Genomic DNA, 19110 nt, shown 5'->3' with positions numbered 1-19110 from the left:
CTCCCATTCCCTCGAAAATACCACTTGGATCTAATTCAACCCTCCTAATAATGGAAATCGAAAATCAACGTACACAACTTACTATTTCAAAAGCCCTTTAAATCTTATTTGCATAAACTACCTTTCCTCACACTGATTCACAGACAGTACAAATCCGGTTGAGCATATGCCAAGTCGACAAAATTTCCACCCAGTCATCACACTAATAATCACACACTCCAACAAAAATAACAAAAAAATACACTAAATTTCAGTACAATGCTCACTAAAAATAAATATGTACATTACGACAGGAGGCATGGAATTTGATTACTCATGTTACGATCATAACGTGCTAAGATGATCGAATATTACAATCCTGATATATTTTTTAAGAACTGCCAGGAAAAGAATACGCTAGGATTTATAATCTTTCAAGGAACAACCCAGAAAGTGCGTAGGACTGAGGAAAATCCTGCAAATCATTTAGTCATGAATGACACAGTCATAGAATTGGAACACTGTTGCATGCAATTACCAAACGAGAACGCTACCCTTCTCCTACGCTCAACTACTGACTGAGGTTGGTTTAAGTTTCTTCAATAAGATTAAGAAAAAAAAAACACGATACATCGTTACCACTTTAAACCCTATCACTTTATATACAGAAAATACACGTATTTTGTTGGCGATTTACTTCTAAGTGGTGCGAAAGTGGTGATATCCGAATTTTCTACTAGTATCCCGCAAGGGTTACTAGTGTCAATGGTAAATTCCTCATTACCGCCTAGTACAGGGTTCCTACTGACCTGGAGAAATTTATTTCCCTGACTTCTCCCTGTTCATCTGATCTTTGGCAGGATATTTCCTGACTTTCATGACAGATGTCGGATGACGTTGGCACATAAATAAGGAATAAATAACGGCGAATATTCATATATGAGAACATTTATTCCATAGAGAGAAACAATAATCAATTGCTCATACGTACATTCCACTTACAACCAATAAAAATCTGAGCAACGTTCCATATTGTGATCATTAATGATTAGCTAAGATGAAATTGGTGTACAATTAATGTTACAAAAAACATATTTTCTAAAATTTCTCTGACTCCCTGATTTCCAGTATTTTTCCCTGACTAGTAGGAACCTTGTAATAACTATCACGGTAAAATAAAAAAAAATAAAAAAAATGCTTATCACAAAAAGAAAAGTCCTTTCTACGAGAAAAAGTCAAAAAGTAAAGGGACTTGAGAAAAGGTATATTTATTCTAATGGTAGAAAACTGAAATACATTATTTTTCTAAATAATCTCCCTGCACTTCAACGCACTATTCCCAGATTTTCACAAGTTTTTTGATTCCGTCAAAAAAAAAAAAGTTTTCTGTTGCACCTGTAACCAATTTTGCACTGCATCAATGACTTATGCATCGGTTGCAAATCATCTTCCCCTGAATGCTTTCTTTAATGTTCTAAACATATGAAAATTGCTTCATCTACAATAACTATTTGCTGTAAAAATCCAACTCCCTCGCGACGATAACGGGCCAAATGTTTACGAGAGATGTCCAACCTGTGTGTCTTATGCTGCGCTAACAATTCTTTCGGGACCTACTTTGCACAAATTTTCCGAATATTTAACCTGTCGTGTGAGATGGAATACGCTGAACCATGATTGATATGTAAAGTATTGGCGATTTCGCCCACTGTAATTCGTCTGTTTTCTATCACCATACCCTCAACAACTATCAAATTATCCTCAGTCGTTGACGTCAATGGCCTGCCCGATCTTTCCTCGTTACATAAAGAAGTTCTTCCCTGTTTGAAGCGCTCTATCCATTCGTACATCTTGCTTCGCGATAAACAGCTGTTACCATATTGCGCTTGCATTGGACGAATAATTTCCACAAGTTTAACACCTTCCGCAAATAAAAAGCGAATCAATGCCCTAATTTCTTCCTTGGTGCAGATCGACAATGGAGCTTCCATGTTTAACGGCCTGCTACACTCCAACGACTAACGAAGGAATAAGAGTGACACGTTGCATAAAAGTGTTGCAGACGACACTAATTCAGCGCTGGATACTAGCAGTGTTACCAAACCCTAGTGTGAGAAATTGCAAAAGTTCCTGATTTCCCCTAGTAAAACAAACTAATGGTAACTTAAATGATCTTGTGTTAATTCTCTTTCATATTCGTATGATTTATCAAAAAATACAGTTACACTCTCAAAATATCAGTTAAGTTAAATAAAGTCTCAAAAAATGCTGACGCACCGTATTTATCAGATTGTAACCTGACCTTTCTTTACTCATTTCTTGATTTTAAAAAATGCCATCGGCTTATTTTTAAAGTTCTTATCAAGAAAGAAAGAAAGAAAGGTGAATTATATATTGCTTATATTTGGATTTAGCAAATACTTTACGTATTCACAGCAATAATAAATAAATAAACCTCTGGTAAAGACAGTAAACAGGTTCACGCAAAGGTCCAATTTCGTCCGGTAGATGTCAACCCATAGATGTTCGTTGCCATGTAACGGCACAATGTTAACTTTAGTATTCTACAATTATACACCTTTGTTTCAACAGGAGAGAGTATGATGCCATGACTGAGGTAATCGTTCTAGCTATCTATTGAAAAAAAAAAAAAAAAAATCGCTTCCGTTTAGGAGTTATCGTGTTGCGTAACAGATGAAGTCACCGTTATCCAAGCAAATGTTAACGGATTTACTTCATTAAGGAACTCGGCCCTCTAGCTCAGTGGTTCTCGACCGATGTGTCGCGAAATTTTAGAATTTAGAAGTGATAAAGAACTTAATTATAGTTAAAATCGAGACAGACTGTACCAGTCTACATTTCCAATGGCAGAAATAATGCTCAATGCTACATAAAGTTATTATAAAAACTAATGGGTTTCACTCTTATAATAGATATTATTATTTATAATAAGAATATCAAAAAGTGTGTCGCGATGTCACAGAAGTTCAGTAAAGTGTGTCGTCTGTAAAAAAGGTTGAGAACCACTGATCTAGCTATCTACTGCAAAGAATAGGATTCGTTCAAGAGTTATCGTGCGGACATTACAATTTTATAAGGTCCATTTGCGTGGTTCTAATAAATTTCTTTTACACAAAAAACACATTAATTTAGCAATATTCACTAGCATTTAGTAAAAAAAAAAAATAGTTTCTTCTGCCTTGTAAGTTTCCTTAATATATATCATTTTCATTTCCGTTTTTGATTTCGGGGGCAGTGCTACAACAATTATCTTTGCTTCCCCGGTGTAGGAAGAAATTTGTGTCCCCTTTCTCCTTTACTCAGCAGTTACTTTGAAGACATAATACTTTAATCTTTATACACCGGGCAGGAATTTGAACGAAATCGTACACTCTCACGTTAGGGGCCCTGGTGACTCCCCTAATTACCAAAGGGTAATGATTCATGTCTCGTTGGAAAGCTCATGGAATACTGATTACAACGAAGTAACACTTGTACAATTCCCTCCCTATTCGTAGAACCCTTACAGTCACTCTACGGTGACAAAATGAAGCTAATGTGTGGGAAATACACTTGTGACAATAATACCGGTTTTTAAAAAATCAGTCATTGCTGCAATACAAATAGAGAGAAAAAAGAATAAGATTCCGCCCCCCACCCACCCCCACACACACACCATAGTACCACGTTATATGCATACCATTTTTTTCTATTATTGGCCGTAGAAAATACACAAATAAGAATTATGCCTCTAGACCAATAGAGTGAAAAGATATCTTGTTTTAAATGGAACCGTCTAGAAATGAAGTGTAATTTACGTCAAAAAACTGAGACTAAAAAAATTGGCCAACTTTGTCCCTCCATATAAGCAGGAAGTACTTTTGCAGGATATTAGCGTGTAGTGAATTACTTCATTATTTCACATACCAATTTCAATGACTGTACCCTCAAGGAGAGAATGGCCCCCAAAAAATCTGATGCAAAAAAGCAAAAACACGAAATTTACCCTCCCCTCTCCGTCGTGGTACCCCCCACATACATAAAATGATATCGGTGGCAAGCTTTATCTTTCAGGAACACATTGATAACAAAATTATCTTTCTAGCTTAGTTAGGGGCTGAGCTATTAAGGTTTAAAGTCTTGACGCAGCACTTACGACCTTCGGCGTTTAAAAGTTAAGCTTGAATTACGATAGACAATATGCCCCCTGAATCGGTGGTATCTGGTTAGTTCTGCGGGCCTTCTCTCTTTGGGGGCCCTTGCCGTAGCAATGGCTGGTCTTTTTGTTTTGCGAACCATTAACTGGTAACACTTTGAAACAAGTTAGCCTCCTAGATCTCTCAATTTCAACAAACATATTATACATAAAGTTTTGATAATTACTATAATGTTAATAGATTTCACCGCAGTTTCAGTGACAATTTTTCTCCATTCAAGGTCCAAGCTTAAACTGCAACACATTGTGTATTGTATAATGCGAACTGCTTTTCGTTTAATATTTGCATTTTTCCATTTTTTGATTTCAGCAATGGGAACCGGGGTAGGAAATCGAAAATTATTTTATTATTATTTTAGTTTAACGTCTCATAGACTGAAGAAGACGGATGTTCTCCCACCGATAATCGAACCCGGGACCACGTGCAGCAAAAGCACACGCATTTGCCACTAGACAAGTCGGAGGGGCGAGGACGGTTCAAAACAAGTTTGGTACACATGTGGAATTACACGATGTACTTCTTTCAAATACACGATATAATTAACACGATATAATTTATGTATTCGTTAAGAAGTAATATAAACTTCTAACAGATGGTGTTGGGCTCCGATGCGTTGTACCGCAGACGTTAAGGGTCTGTCGGGTAGAGAAGGAATCGGCTTCTAATCGAACAAATAGTACACTGAATACGGTATAATAATAACAATAATAATTCCCTTACTTAGCCTGTAATCTACTATCGTTGAAGTCCAACTTCCTTCTCTCTCTCCCACACAAAATACATTTTTGGCGATCCACTGCTCACTTACCCGATATACAGAAAGATTACGATCAGATTCCCATCATTCATACATTATATATATATATATATATATGGCAAATTTAAAAATAAATAAATAAATACACAAACAACAAAAACTCATAGGAACTTACCATTACACATCCATCACAAATGTATTCAGAACAGTCAACGCACCAACTCGTTACAATAGCATTGTCTTCACAACTCGTACATTTCATATCTTTAAGTTTTTGTTTGTCTGGAATAACTTCTTGGTCGAAAACATGTTCTAACAGGAACTGATTATCAATTATGCTTCCCGAGGAACATACAACACTGCACACAGGACATTCAATCACATTTTCTACGGAAAAAGTAATAACAGTAATAAATAATTGCTTAAATTATTCAGATACTATGTAATACTAGATATTATCAATTCGGGATTGGATAATAAATAGCTGCAATTATAACTACACACAAAGGGAATAAAAAACAATCACTATCATAACTATTCAAATGTTATTAAGAACGCTGCTATTTTATTCAAAATGTTTAATTACAAACAAGCCTAATGGTGGAGCTAAAATTAGTTAGGATTTTTAGGTACGCGCTTTCCTTTTAAAGTATATCCGAGCTCTCCGAGCGAAAGCTCTCCAACAATATATTAAATGTTGCTTCCATTTGAGAACAGAAATAATTTCCGAGTATCTTTTTTTCGCTCTTTAGACCCTCATTTCCTTAATTTTCTCCAATTTCCTTTTTTCTCATCTTTACTCCTAATTTTAAATTTTAATCCAAATTTTCTAGTCATAGTAGACTGAGTGCTGTGTTTCTTATGCTTGAACTACGATAGACAACATGTCCCCTGAATTGATGTATAGATATGGTATACGGTTAGTTCTGCGGGGCCTTCTCTCTTTGGGGGCCCCAAGCAGTTTTTGCTATCTATAGATACGAACACAGGTGCAATTTCCAAGGCAAACCAACGTTTTCAGTCAGAGAAGATTCATGATTTGAAAACAGAACTGTTCCGCATTTACGATTACAAATATTACGATTAAAGGCGTTCAGAAATTCCACTGAATTCATTTAGCCAAACCAGAAATTAGATACTTTCTACTTATCGTATCTGTTGGCACGTGATACAGTAGAGCAGAGACTCGAGTTCCTTCCTGATCAAGGAGCTTTCGTATGGTCTTGTCCCATCATATGGATCATGCTCGTGCTGTATTACGGTCGTGCCGTCAGCCTCGTCATACTACACAAGATTGCCGTCCTCCATCTGTCTACTAGACAATTATCTCTCACTCATACATCATACATATAAATTTTATATATACCAAGATAAAGAAAATACGGCTAAAGCCAGTTTCAGTACAGGAAAGCAGGGAAAACGAAGCTTTTTTCTCAAGTTTTTAACAGTAACCGGACTAGTTCAAGAAACGACCCATGGAATCGTCCCCAGAGCAATCTTAATAGGCTCCAGCCGAGGGAAGTCTGATTATCTACAAGTGAATTACAGCATAGGTCTTCTGCGATATGTTGATTGATGTAACTTTTACATTTATTAAGTTAGAGCAGTAGTTGTTTTTGCGTTATGTTAGAAATACTTTGAAGAAGTAGCAGACCGAATTTCTTAATCATATCGTTATTATGTTTTTAATTATAACCAACTACAACTGACTATCCAGATAGGAATAGTTGTCTTCGACAGCACGCCAATGTCATGGCAGTTCCGCTAGAGTATTAGCCTCTATTGGATTAGTTGTAGTCACAATTGGGGGATTCGGCCTTGCGTCGAGACGCCTTAAGCACTTCTGTGCCTGTAGGCTCCCACTCGCCTGAGAACTTCCCTCTATCAGTAGGTATAGCTAGGAGATGGTCGTACTCTATTACCCTTAACAACCTTCCTAAAAATTGTAGAAATTTGTTGTGAGTAGTGGTAGTAAGCCTATGCAAACGTTTCTAATATGTGACGAACTGGTAGGACGATTTCAATCTTCTGCGTATCAGGCGTATAGTAGACTTCATTAACATTATGAAAAGAGCATTAGAGTACAAGCGAAATGTCAGTAACTCAAAATGTTGCCACTGTTACAAGAGTGAACCACATGACATTGTCAGCACAAGAGACAAGAAAATTGGCCTACTGTTCACTTGAAAAATGTCACTTGTAAGTCAAGAAAAAAATAGTTGTTTTGTTTGTGGACACTACAGGGTAACCAATAATTATATATATGATCTTTCTAAGACTGCAGTAAAGAAACTAGCAATACAACTTGAACATAAACACATTATTCTCGCGCCTTTCTTTACAAGAATTTTAATCTCTGTTCTCCATGGCATCGGCCACCAATACTCAATCCAAATCGATATATGCCTGGCAACGTTGTCACAAGCAGCTTGACATATTCGTATTTGTATCATGTGGAACTCTTCTGTGATAACTTCCCGTAGTTCGGCCAAACTGCGTATGTGATGTTGATACGCAATTTTGTGTCAAATCGGGAGATCGAACTGGCTACTTCACAAACCCATATTGAGCGGTTCGGGGATGTTTCGTTCAGCCATTTTCGAACTGGTATGGCATAGTATGGTGGTGCTCCATCTTGCGTCATCCCCACTCAAGCTACAGAGTGTTGCCGTATTGAAACTTTTTGTCCATAATTACGAAATACTACAGTCAATGAAACATCATATACATAATTATGGGCTAACCTGTACAATCAATAAAACTCAGTAAAGGCAACGGAACTTTTTCTGACTACTTCCGACTGGACTATAGGTTGAAAAAACTAATGTAACATATATTTTCTACCTTGTTAGGTCTCTATAAAACAGGATTCGTGGAGATATAAATCTAAGGCCCAGTTCATCAATGGAACTCGAAGTGGTGAATAATTTTCTGTCGATAACCTTATAATTCTTCAACACTACATAATTTTTGAGCTACTGAATCTACTTATACTAACCTCTCATTCTTCCTTGGTGTGCTACGTAACAAAACGAAATTAAAAATAATGTTAACAATAACATAATCACCGCAATACAATTGTACTAACCGTTCTAATAACTAAATCGAATTAATGATTATTATCTTTTATTTAATTCAACATCCTACGCTTAGGAAACAAAATCAACCATATAAATAAATCATGTAAACTTTTCTTTTCTGTTATACAAAGTTATGTCAGGATGGACTGGTATCAGCAGATTTCCCTGGATCCAGATATTGGTAATACCCATAAATAGTCCCTAGATTCAGAAATAACGACCACTGACAACCACTTAAAAAAGATAATGTATGACCCCAACACAAACTAGCAAATGTGTATGTATACTCCGTCATTGACGGCAGGGGGTTAAACTTTTCTGCATAGGTCGACTTCTTATACTAATATATGCCTAATTTTACATAAAGTAACTCATTTGAATGAAACTGGATATGCAAGAAGAGTATGGGATCCAACTTCTACACATTCTGAATGCAGATATTAGTAGATGATACTACTTTCCACGCAGCAAATATCAATGGAGCGTCTATTACATTTATCCGGGTTCTTCTCATTTTATAATCTATTTTAAATATTATTCGATTACCAGATCCAGAGAGTCAGTCTGTACCACTACTTTTAATTTACATAAAAATAATCATTGATTCATTCTTACCAAATTAAGACAATTATTAAATCCGATACACTCAATCAATTTATTCACATTAAAAACAAACAAATTACGACTTATCCCACAAATCATTAACCTTTCTACCTACATTCAATGCACTGATTGAGAAAATTAAAAGAGAAATATCTATCAACTCACCGACTATATCCGCATCCTTTTGTTCTTGTTCAGATATCTTAGCAGTTACACATGAAGAACAGGCTGTATGAAGACAAACCAACAACCTCGGCTCGTCTGCTGGTCCCATCTGTTGCGAACAAAATACACATTTCGTAGTGCTCCATGGATTCGAAGGAGGTCCCTCGCCTTCAGCGTGACTTGAGTCAGAGGGCGCCGCATCTTCTCTAGTTTCTTCATCTTCTTTCTTCGTCTGAACCACGGTGCCGCTGGAACCCGCCACGCTATTCTGTGAGACAGGTGATTCTGCCTTTGATGCTGGTGGGGAGCCTCGTTTTTCCGCAGTTGAAGGTTTGGTAGGACCAGGTGATGAAGTGCTGCCGCTGGTCTGAGGAACTGAGTTATTATTGCTGTTACTGCTACCTACAATGGGAACTACAGACACGCTACCAATCATACGGGGAACTACCATATTAGTGCCATCTGAACGAAAAGCTCCAGCTATATTGTTATCTGGAGGAGGGGCTGAAGAACCTTCTGACTGTGAACTACCGTTTTCACGTGGTGTTGTTGGAGCAGCATTATTTGCACCTACTACACTCACTGCTGAATTTTCTTTCCCAACGGAAGTGGTTACTTCCTTCGCAACATTCGACGTAATTTCTTTCATAACATCAGCAACCGTTTCGTCAATATCAGCTGGTACAGCTGTGCTCTCATTTTCCACGCAACCTGAGTTTTGTTCGGTACACAAATTGTCAGCAACATCAGACGTCAATTTGTTCAAAACATCCTCCACGATTTGTTCTTCATGTTCTGACACACTGTTCTCAAATGCAAAGTTTTCATTGCCACTGAACTGTCTAGCAGCAATACTATCCTCGGACTGAACACATGTTTCCGGAATACTTGGGGGTACATTGTAACTATTATTACACGCTACATTTTCTTCCTCAGAATTTTCAAGTCTTTCTTGCTTAATTTTTATAATTCTATCACTAACACTCTTTAGCTGTTTCTCGAAAAGGTTTTCTTTCGGTTCTTCAGTGTAACTAGGTTTCGTTCTGCTGATTTCGATTTCAGACCCAATTCTGAGGGAGCCACCTGGTACTTTTTCCGATACAGTATTCACAAGACCGTTACAAATATTCTTAACATCATTTAATTCTGAATCCATTAGGGTCACGACACCTACAAAGAGAAGAAAGAAAAACAATATAAATTAATCAATTAGACAATCAATCAATCCACACATACATTACATTACATATACAGGGTGTTCATTTACTATGTAGCCAAACTCCACTGGTGAAATCCTCACACCTAAACAATAATAATAATTAAAAAAAAAGTCCATATCAACATAGGGCGAAAAACACGTTGTTTCAAAGTTACGAGATACTGAAATCGAGAAAACTGTAACTTTGAGGCTGTCTAGCTCGAAAAGTAAGAAGATATCAAAGGCGGTTAAAGAAATATTTGAGGAACTAGTACACTGTCTACCTAAATACCTATGTTTCAGAGTTGATTTGTACCGGCTCACATGATTTTATAGAGGGAGCTGCAGTATAGGTTCCACTCTTCCACCTCTCTCTATGAAATCATGTGAGCCGGTAAAAACCAACTCTGAAACATAGGTATTTAGGTAGACAGTGTACTAGTTCCTCTAATAGTTCTTTAACCGCATTTGATATATCTCATAGTTTTCGAGCTAGGCAGCCTGTTACAATTTTCTCGATTTCAGCTTTGACTCGTAACTTTGAAACAACGCGTTTTTTGTCCTGCACTTTTTTTATTGTTTAAGTGTGAGGATTTCACCAGTGGAGTTTGGCTACATAATAAATGAACACCCTGTATAAATAGAGCGTGACAGATTTGGGTTCAATTACATGCAGACTTGAAATAAGTACCAACCGAGGCTTAATCCACATAAGAAGCGTTAAGTTTAAATATAGCGAAACTTTTCACTCATAAATGGAAAAATGCTAAAGAACAAAAATTGTACATACATGGTAGGGGCTTATTTAGGTGAGCGGCTATCGGACTCAAGCACCTCCCCCCCACGAAATAAGTTTGTTAGTTTTTCGCATTCCACAAACAACAATAATCCTTATCATTTTTAAAAATTTCATTGACTTTCCATTTTCTTATGCTCTTTGTTCAGAAATAATAATGTATTTGCAAATTTCATTCCATGTAAGAACTACGCTCTTTTTTCTTCCTTTCGTCCATTCTACTCTTCTATTTCTTTTTCTTAATTGTTACTTTCTTTCGTATCTCCTATCATACTTTCGACCGTTGTTAGTTCTGATTCAAGTCGGCCGTCGTCAGTAATACCAAAGTTAAGAGGAGCTGATTGGTGTTCTACACCAACTTGCACGGATACCAACATAACGGGGCTTTAGTTATTATAGCAAATGAACATTTACATCGGTGAGTTATAAAGATAGGTATAAGAGGAGCTGATTGGTGTTCAACACCAACTTGCACGGATACCAACATAACGGGGCTTTAGTTATTATAGCAAAGGAATATTTACATCGGTGAGTTATAAAGATAGGTAAATGTCTGAATTAAAAAAAAAAAAAAATCAAGAGAGAAAAATAAGTAGCCCTGGAAATTAGATAGGCCAAGAGGATGTTTCCTTTTTCTTCTATGAACAGAATAAAAGGTTAGATTCACTGCTAAATTTTTGTGTGTATCATATCACATAAGATTCACCAATCTGCAATTCTTGCCATTAGAACTTCCATTTCTGCATAAATTAAAATATATTTAATTATCAAACTCAGGTGGGCAATTACTCTCCATCCTGCTTCCCCGCGTTGTGCATAGCCCCCCGAAACAAAATTCTAAATACGCTACTGGTTAAGGCAAAGCACATGTAAATGTACCTGGTCCTGCTGAAATTTAGAACCAAACGAAAGATCCAATACCTAACTATTCATACTAGTCACGTTCTGAGTTTGCAAACGCTAATGCAGTAAATTAACAGTTGATTTTATTTGTCGAAATAACTAGAACAACTAGAACTGAGAACGGAGTTGCAACTATCTGTGTTCCGAGTTCAAACGCAACACATATATAAAATTGAGTATTACTCTGTCTAATATCAGGTCTTAGTTTAATGTTCCATGATTATGTACGAAGGTTAAGCGAACGCTGTTGGCGATAATGAACAAAATAATGAAATGAAGGAAATGAGACAAACCGGAAGAAGTCTTCCAGGAAACCAGGGCCATCGTGTTTGTTCAGAACGAAGCCTACTCAAGAAATTATAAGGCGAGTCCGGAAAGTAAGAACAGTTTTGAAGAAAGAAAAAAAGAAGAAAAAAAAAAGTTTGTTCAAGTCAAACGTATTTTTAAATGAAAGAGCACACTTTAAACTATTTTCCGACATGGTTTCCATCAATGGGCAAACACTTGTCAGAGCAGGTAACCCAGGGGCGGATCGGGGGGAAAGGGCGATTGCCCCCCCCCCCAAAGAGGAAACTTTCTTATTTTATATATATAAATAAAACCCATCCCAAAGTTTGGAGCCCTTAAAAATAGCAGTATGAGAACCCACCTCCCCCCCAAAAGTCGGTCCTGGATCCGCCTCTGAGGTAACCAACTTGTCCAAACCTATTACAGTAAATGTTTTTGAGCCATATCATGTAGCACTCAATCGTCGAGCTTCTTCTTGTAGCCAGCTATCTCCAAATGGTTTAACACTATTTGGTGATAGATATTTTAGTTCACTGGCAAATGTCATGCATGACTGCTTACAAGCCGGTCTTGCTCGTCTTTTTGTTAGAGTATCATCCACTTTCGCTGTCACTGGTCGTCTTTGACAAAAATTTACAGAACAAAAGTCATTGAGCCATCTTTGGCTGTTGCTTTTGATAGCGTATCTTTCTTATAAACAAATTTCTTCACGGGTCTGTGCAGTATTTTCTCCTTTATCGAAATAAAATTATAAAGTGTAGCGCAGTTTCGTGGAAAATTCGTTCCCTTTCATGACCTTTCTCTGTTAATAAGAATTTCATTACTTTCTGAACATCTACTAGCTGCAATAGTCAGCTGTCAAATGTAGGGATGGGCCGATTCCGATTCTCTTTTTTATCCAGTTCATTCTTTTTTTCACACTGCTCTGTTCATCTCAGGTTCTTTTTTGTACATTACTTTTATATAGTGGTATGTATTCCTGGTTTTACTCCTTTTATCTCCTTTCCGTTTTAATCCTTTTTACCTTGCCACTGAGGAAGGAACCAGCTGAGAGTTCCGAAACGTCAAAATTTTTAAATTTTTCAAGGGAGGATTCATTGGTAAGTAGCCAATTTTTGTTACTTTTATGTTTAGTTTAGAAGTTTAATTTATTTTCGAAGCATTGGACAGATAGTCCTTTCGGAATCATTTAATTAAATACAAAAATTATGAAAAAGAATCAATTCTTTACGTTGCAAAGTCAATGATTATTGGAAAAAAAGAAAAAGCAAGAGCAAAGCACGCTGTAAACTGGGCAGGGAAGAGAGGGAAGCGCTGCTTGGTACTCTCGGAAACGTTATCACGAAGAGTGACGGGAAGTCACGAAGCGCACATTGTCACCCCCTGGTTCGACTCCTTGCAAGATGGACAAAAATGTAGTATGACCCTTTCAAGACTATGTTTACATTGTGAAATATGGAAGGGTTTGAAGATTTTTTTATGACAGCTACAAGTTCTTGTAAAATGGAAACCTTCATTAAGTGTAAGAGCGCCAATAAGCATTATTCTTAAAGCATGCATACGAATCCACATATTTGTAAAATTTACAGTTTAAATAGACTAAGTGTGTAAATAATCTAAACATGTTGTGTTCTTACCTGTGAGATGCGTACCTAACGTATTTAGAAATACATGAATGAATGTTTAACCTCTTAAGCACTGATTCGCTAATAAGGTAACCATAAACCACAGTATACAAAGTGAAGTATCTGAAGTCCGTGTGCTACCTCATAACGTGCAACCATAGATCTGCCCAAGAATAAAGGGATCCACCCATTTGTCGAATTTAAGTTCGTAATGTTTTAAGTCACTTTGAAATCACCCTTTCGAATAGTCAAGTCGTTAAAAGCTTACCTTGTGTTCATCCAACCATATGAAACTGTCACCCTCCGGTTTTTTTTTTTTTTTTTTTTTTTTTTTTTTTTTTTTTTTTTTTTTTTTTTTAACCCTATGTAAACGCAGAGTACTTCATACCAGGGTTGGCAAAAACCATGGATTTTATTAAAAAACCAAAAAACAGTTTTTTTTGGGGGTTTAAACCAGGTTTTTATGGTTTAAATAATTTGCTCTATATATTCATATCATATATGGACAGAAATAAGTTTGTTTCGCCTTGATGTTATTATGCAACAGCCGGGTTATGCTGGAAGGCGTCACATAAGCTTAAAGCGGAATAAAAACGGCTTCTCGAGTTACATCCGAGAGAAATTGTCCTCCATTTGAACTCGGAACCAGGACTAATTGGCCACAAATGCGATACGTCTGCCGACTCACTCAAGAAGGAATCCTGATAAAAATAAGTTGTGCTGATCTTTACATGCTTCTTAATTTAACTGTCAAGACTCATTTCAGAAGGACAAAAAGATAAACAGTTGCACAAGTGAAACCATTCCACAGAATTACATATGAACAATTTCAAAGTACTACGGAGTACAGAAGAACTAATTTAGTTCAAGTTAGTTAACAACGACTTTTATTGGTCCAAATTAAAGAAATACACCGACTTAATCTGCATATCAATAAGAAAAGTGAATAAAGATACGAATTATTTGAGTCCACTTTGGCTCAGACTCATTTATACATAAATAGATACCAAAGATACTTATTTCACTAAATGCCTCTCGTGGGGTCTGTATGACCCCCCGCACACACACACACACACACAAAAAGTACGGCATTTTCGATGTATTTTATCAATAGTAAACATTGAAACGAAACAATATTTAGAATTTTTCTTCGATTGCAATTACATAACAATAATAACTACAAAAAAATCACAAAATAAACATTTATAAACTTATAAAAAAAAGTTGCTTTTGTAGTATAATCTTTTTGAGTAATGAATGGGGAATTTAGGTCTGAATATAATACGAATAATATACGGGAGTGAAACGTGATAACCCACAAATGTGTGTTCATCAAGATTTTACAAACACTTACACTTTTACGAACATTTTTTTGTTTTTTGGTTTAAACCAGTTGGTTTTTATGAAAAAACCATCTAGTTTAAACCATGGTTTAAACCAGCCAACCCTGCTTCATACCACACATTTTTCTTTTATTTTATGTACTACTTTCTAAGATGAAGGGATCTATAATTAAAAGTACCTATTAAAATCTTGCGATACTCAGTCTTACGTGAAGAACTTTTTCATTGTTGAATCTTCTGTCTGGAAAATGTCACTCGAAGCCTCCCGAAGTGAACTAGAGTAAAATAAATTATCAAGTCTACAAAAACATTTCTGAATTTTCCTTGTTTTCGTGACATTCAATAAAGCACTAATTTTAAGTTAAAAAACATGCGTATGTAATTGATTAATCTAGAGATGCAACATTAGAAAAGGAACGAAAAATTAAAATAAGAAAACAATTTAAACTTATTCCCCATTTAGTAATATTATTACAATAATAATTTGTAGGCTACTTCATCTTTCCCAATGGAAAAGTTTGCCTCACTTCATTCCTTTTATAACTGTTGCTAACTTTCAAAATGCACAGTTACACAAGAAAGAAAGAAAAAAAGAAACAGTACAAGGAAATGAAAACAACAATCATAAATGAACATGTATTAACAATTACACACACAATTGCTTAGAAGTCGTCATCAACTTCTTTGGTACTTGGAAATCAGCATCCTCTTTATGTATTATTTTATCGATTTGACTGCGTCGAAGAAAACTGAGTTGGATTTTTGGGGTAATTTTCGAGGACGACTTTGTGGAAATGGGTTGCCTTAAGAATAAGGTAGAGATGTTTCCGAAATATTTCTGAACCGAAATTGCTGGAGCTGGAAATAAAAAGGATTACATCAGGCCGTGGTAAACCTTGTTGGTATCTATTTGTCTCCTGATAGAAAAAGCCACTAAGCCAGGTTGTTGGATTTTAAAAAAAAACAAGGAACGGAAATGAACATTGGAGCCTACAACGTACCTGAACAGAGAAAATTGGGATGTCAAGAAAATTCCCTCCCATCAACTTTGGACCCCTCTGGAGTGGTCTCGAGTAAAAGCATACAATAAAAATATATCTCGAAAAACACTACAAGGGATAAGAAATATGCGTAGCAAGTTTTGTATTGATAGACGGAATAGATACTAGGAAAAAAGCTTGTATACCAACACACGCTTTCCCCTCATCCTTATTGTCGATCAATACGACTTGGTACACACATGTCTTATTCCCTATAGTATTTTTCGAGATATATTTGGATTGTGTTTTTTCACTCGGGGCCACTCCAGAGGAGTCCAAAATTGATGGGAGGGATTTTTGGAAGGAATTTTCTTAATATTATCCCAATTTTCCCCGATGAAGTACATTTATATATATATATATATATATATATATATATATATATATATATAGAACAATTAGGCCTAGTGGCTTTTCTCTATCACGAAACAAGTAGATACCAACAAGGCTTACCACGTCCTGACGTAATTCTTTTTATTTCCAGCGATTTCGTTTCAGAGTAAATCATCTGGTAATTTTCTTCCCGGTATTTTTTTTTTTTAATTTCACTATAAACGAACGACCAATTTTTGAACTTAACTCCTACATCCGTACAGGGTATGTAAAAAAAAGTACTGAGTTACTTTTGGCGTACCACATTTTGGAAAATTTACAGGTAAAATACAATACTTTGCATGAAAAGACAAATTTATAAGGAACAAATATCAGCATACGACAGAATTAAATACAAAGTAATACAGCTGCATTTTAGGTTTACAATTGTAGGGTTACTAGTGAAAATTATTACCAGTGGTTTACGACGGATAAGATAAGTGAGTGCATATGAAACGTGACTCTATTTATTACATGCTATTTTAAACAGGTGATGTATCCTTGCAGTGTACACGAACTGTATTTTATGTTTACAAGTGGAGCGTTACTAGCATGACAAGGACAAGGTTCTGGAATACAGGTCCACCACTCAGAGGCCAAGTTACCTAAATTACGACAAAGTGAACTATTTCAATCTATTAACTAACCAAAATACCGCTTGCATAAAAAGAATTCTTCCAATAAACTACATTATAAAATACCAGTGAGGGGGGGGGGGAGAATATGTGAATTAAATATTAAATTTTGGCACAGAAAGGAACCAAACCTAGCTACTAACCTATATGGGGGACCTTGTTCTAGAACCCCCTCCCCAACACAATAAACAGAACCCTAAAAGATACTATAAAATGTACACAGAACACACGAGGCACACTATAAAGCAATACACTGCAACATATAAATACTTCGACAGTTTCACACAACACAATCACATATCACGTCTACCGCCAATAAACAATTCAACATCGATTCCGAAGAGAAAAACTAAACTGAATGGAATTTCGATTAAAATAAAAAGCAAACGAAAATAAAAATTATGCACGTAAAATCAAAGAAATAACAAAAAATTCATTTATCTAAAATTATAATTAATTTAAAAATTATAACTGCTTTATATATATAAAAAACAATAGACCTACACAGGGTGGATTGATTTAAATCGAATTAAATCACTTGATTTTTTTTAAAAATAAAAATCGTTGATTTAAGTCAAATTCCGAAATAAATTAATTTAAAGTGAAAATAAGTAAAATCCAGCCTCTGTTGTGTTATCTCAATTATGGAAGATAATCATAATACAATAAGATGCAAATGTATGTACAGCAGTATGAAAACGAGTGTTTCATGCAGATGATGATTAGGGAAAATCCCGTTTTGAACGGGTAACAGAGGTATTCTGCTTTCTTATCTTCGTAACATAAGGTTTTTAAATCGCACCATGGACATTTAAGACGAAAATTCTTTTGTGTGCGCGTCTGTCTGTTTGTTCCCAATAATAGGGGCGTATTTATAAAGGGGTCCGATGCCCTCTCCGAAACTTAAATCTTTTTTAGATTTTATAACTTTAGGCGAACGTGCCGCAAGCTAGTTCCGTTTCTTTTAGGTATGCCCCTGCCAAATATGAATAATTTCTGTGAAAAAAAAAAAAAAAAAAAAGTATGTTGATAAACGTCGCCGTACTTTTTCCTTAGTGCTTAAGAAACATTGTTTGGGATTAGAGATGTAAAATAGCCGGCTTTTTTGAATTGATGTTTTTTTTTTCTTTTACATAAAAAGCCGGCATTTTAGGGAAAAAAACGGAAATTTTGACTTTTTTTCATTTTCATGATTTTTCTGTCTAAATAGCTTTCTTATAGTATACTCTATAGTTAAACAAGATTTCATGACCTAAATGCCTAAATTTACCTCTAGAATTCACCATCATGATGGATGGAGCACGTTTTATGAATTAAACATTAAGTACGTAGTATTTTAGAGCAATTTGAGAGGTTATATAACTTTAACTTCTGAGTTATCGACTTTTTTTCTTCTTTAGATCATTTCATTTTTAGTTATTCGTGTTTCATTTCTTAGAGCTTAGTACTCTAGTTTCTAGCACATAGATAAACTTATGTTTTTCAATATATCCGTCAGAGCACCCAACCTTGAATACCATTTTATACAAATAATCAGTACGGATTTAGAAAAGTGTTTTGGGAGAGTTTTTTCTTATTAATGGTTAGTTTTTTTCTAAAAATGCCTGATTTTCATTTGAGGGGAGCTTGAAGTTTATGAGTAAAGACATTAACTAAAATTTCGTTTGTTTTAGAAATTCCGTAATTGAGGAGAACAGCCTTCAGTCCGAAAGAAACCCCCACCCTAAGCTCTTTCGCAAATCCGTCATTGCTGGTAATTAGTAATAACTACAATTTAAAACATAAGAAATGAAATCAGCCAGAAATCACAGTACACGCACTATCTCTACATTCACAGATGGAATTAAGAACTTTTGTCGGAATGGTCGAATGCGGGACTGAATCCCGGATTTCCCAATAAAAGCGGAAAAGCTAACCACTCACTCATGTTGTATTTGATTTAATATATTTTGTAGTTTTTCTTTTTTAAAGGGAAAGTTCCGTAATGACATGCTGAATTCTTGTTAAAAATTCAGAAACCTTCAGGACTGGGTAAACCGTGATGGTGGTTATATATATATATATATATTCCAGAGCCTTGGAAACTAAACGCTCAGATGAACAGTATTA

General features: G+C 35.7%; 1 protein-coding gene across 4 annotated transcripts in view; it reads right to left on the bottom strand.

The window, feature by feature from the left end:
- The window catches only part of bon (tripartite motif-containing protein bonus), a 115980-nt gene that overhangs the window by 91521 nt on the left and 5349 nt on the right, over nt 1-19110 (bottom strand). For 3 of the 4 annotated variants that reach the window (XM_081739152.1, XM_081739149.1, XM_081739150.1), the window contains exons 2-4: nt 15134-15229; nt 8802-9971; nt 5129-5340 (exon numbers count right to left, since the gene is read on the bottom strand). In XM_081739152.1, coding sequence (XP_081595278.1) covers nt 5129-5340; nt 8802-9957 — 1368 coding nt within the window. In that variant the 5' untranslated portion in view covers nt 9958-9971; nt 15134-15229. The remainder of the gene's footprint in view (nt 1-5128; nt 5341-8801; nt 9972-15133; nt 15230-19110) is intronic. The other variant, XM_081739151.1, reaches the window with a different exon arrangement.

Source organism: Thermobia domestica, chromosome 14 (assembly GCF_964235325.1).
Source record: "Thermobia domestica chromosome 14, izTheDome1.hap1.1, whole genome shotgun sequence".
Taxonomy (NCBI): Eukaryota; Metazoa; Arthropoda; class Insecta; order Zygentoma; family Lepismatidae; genus Thermobia; species Thermobia domestica.
Note: the sequence above shows the minus strand (reverse complement) of the source record. Positions and strands in the feature narration are given on the sequence as shown.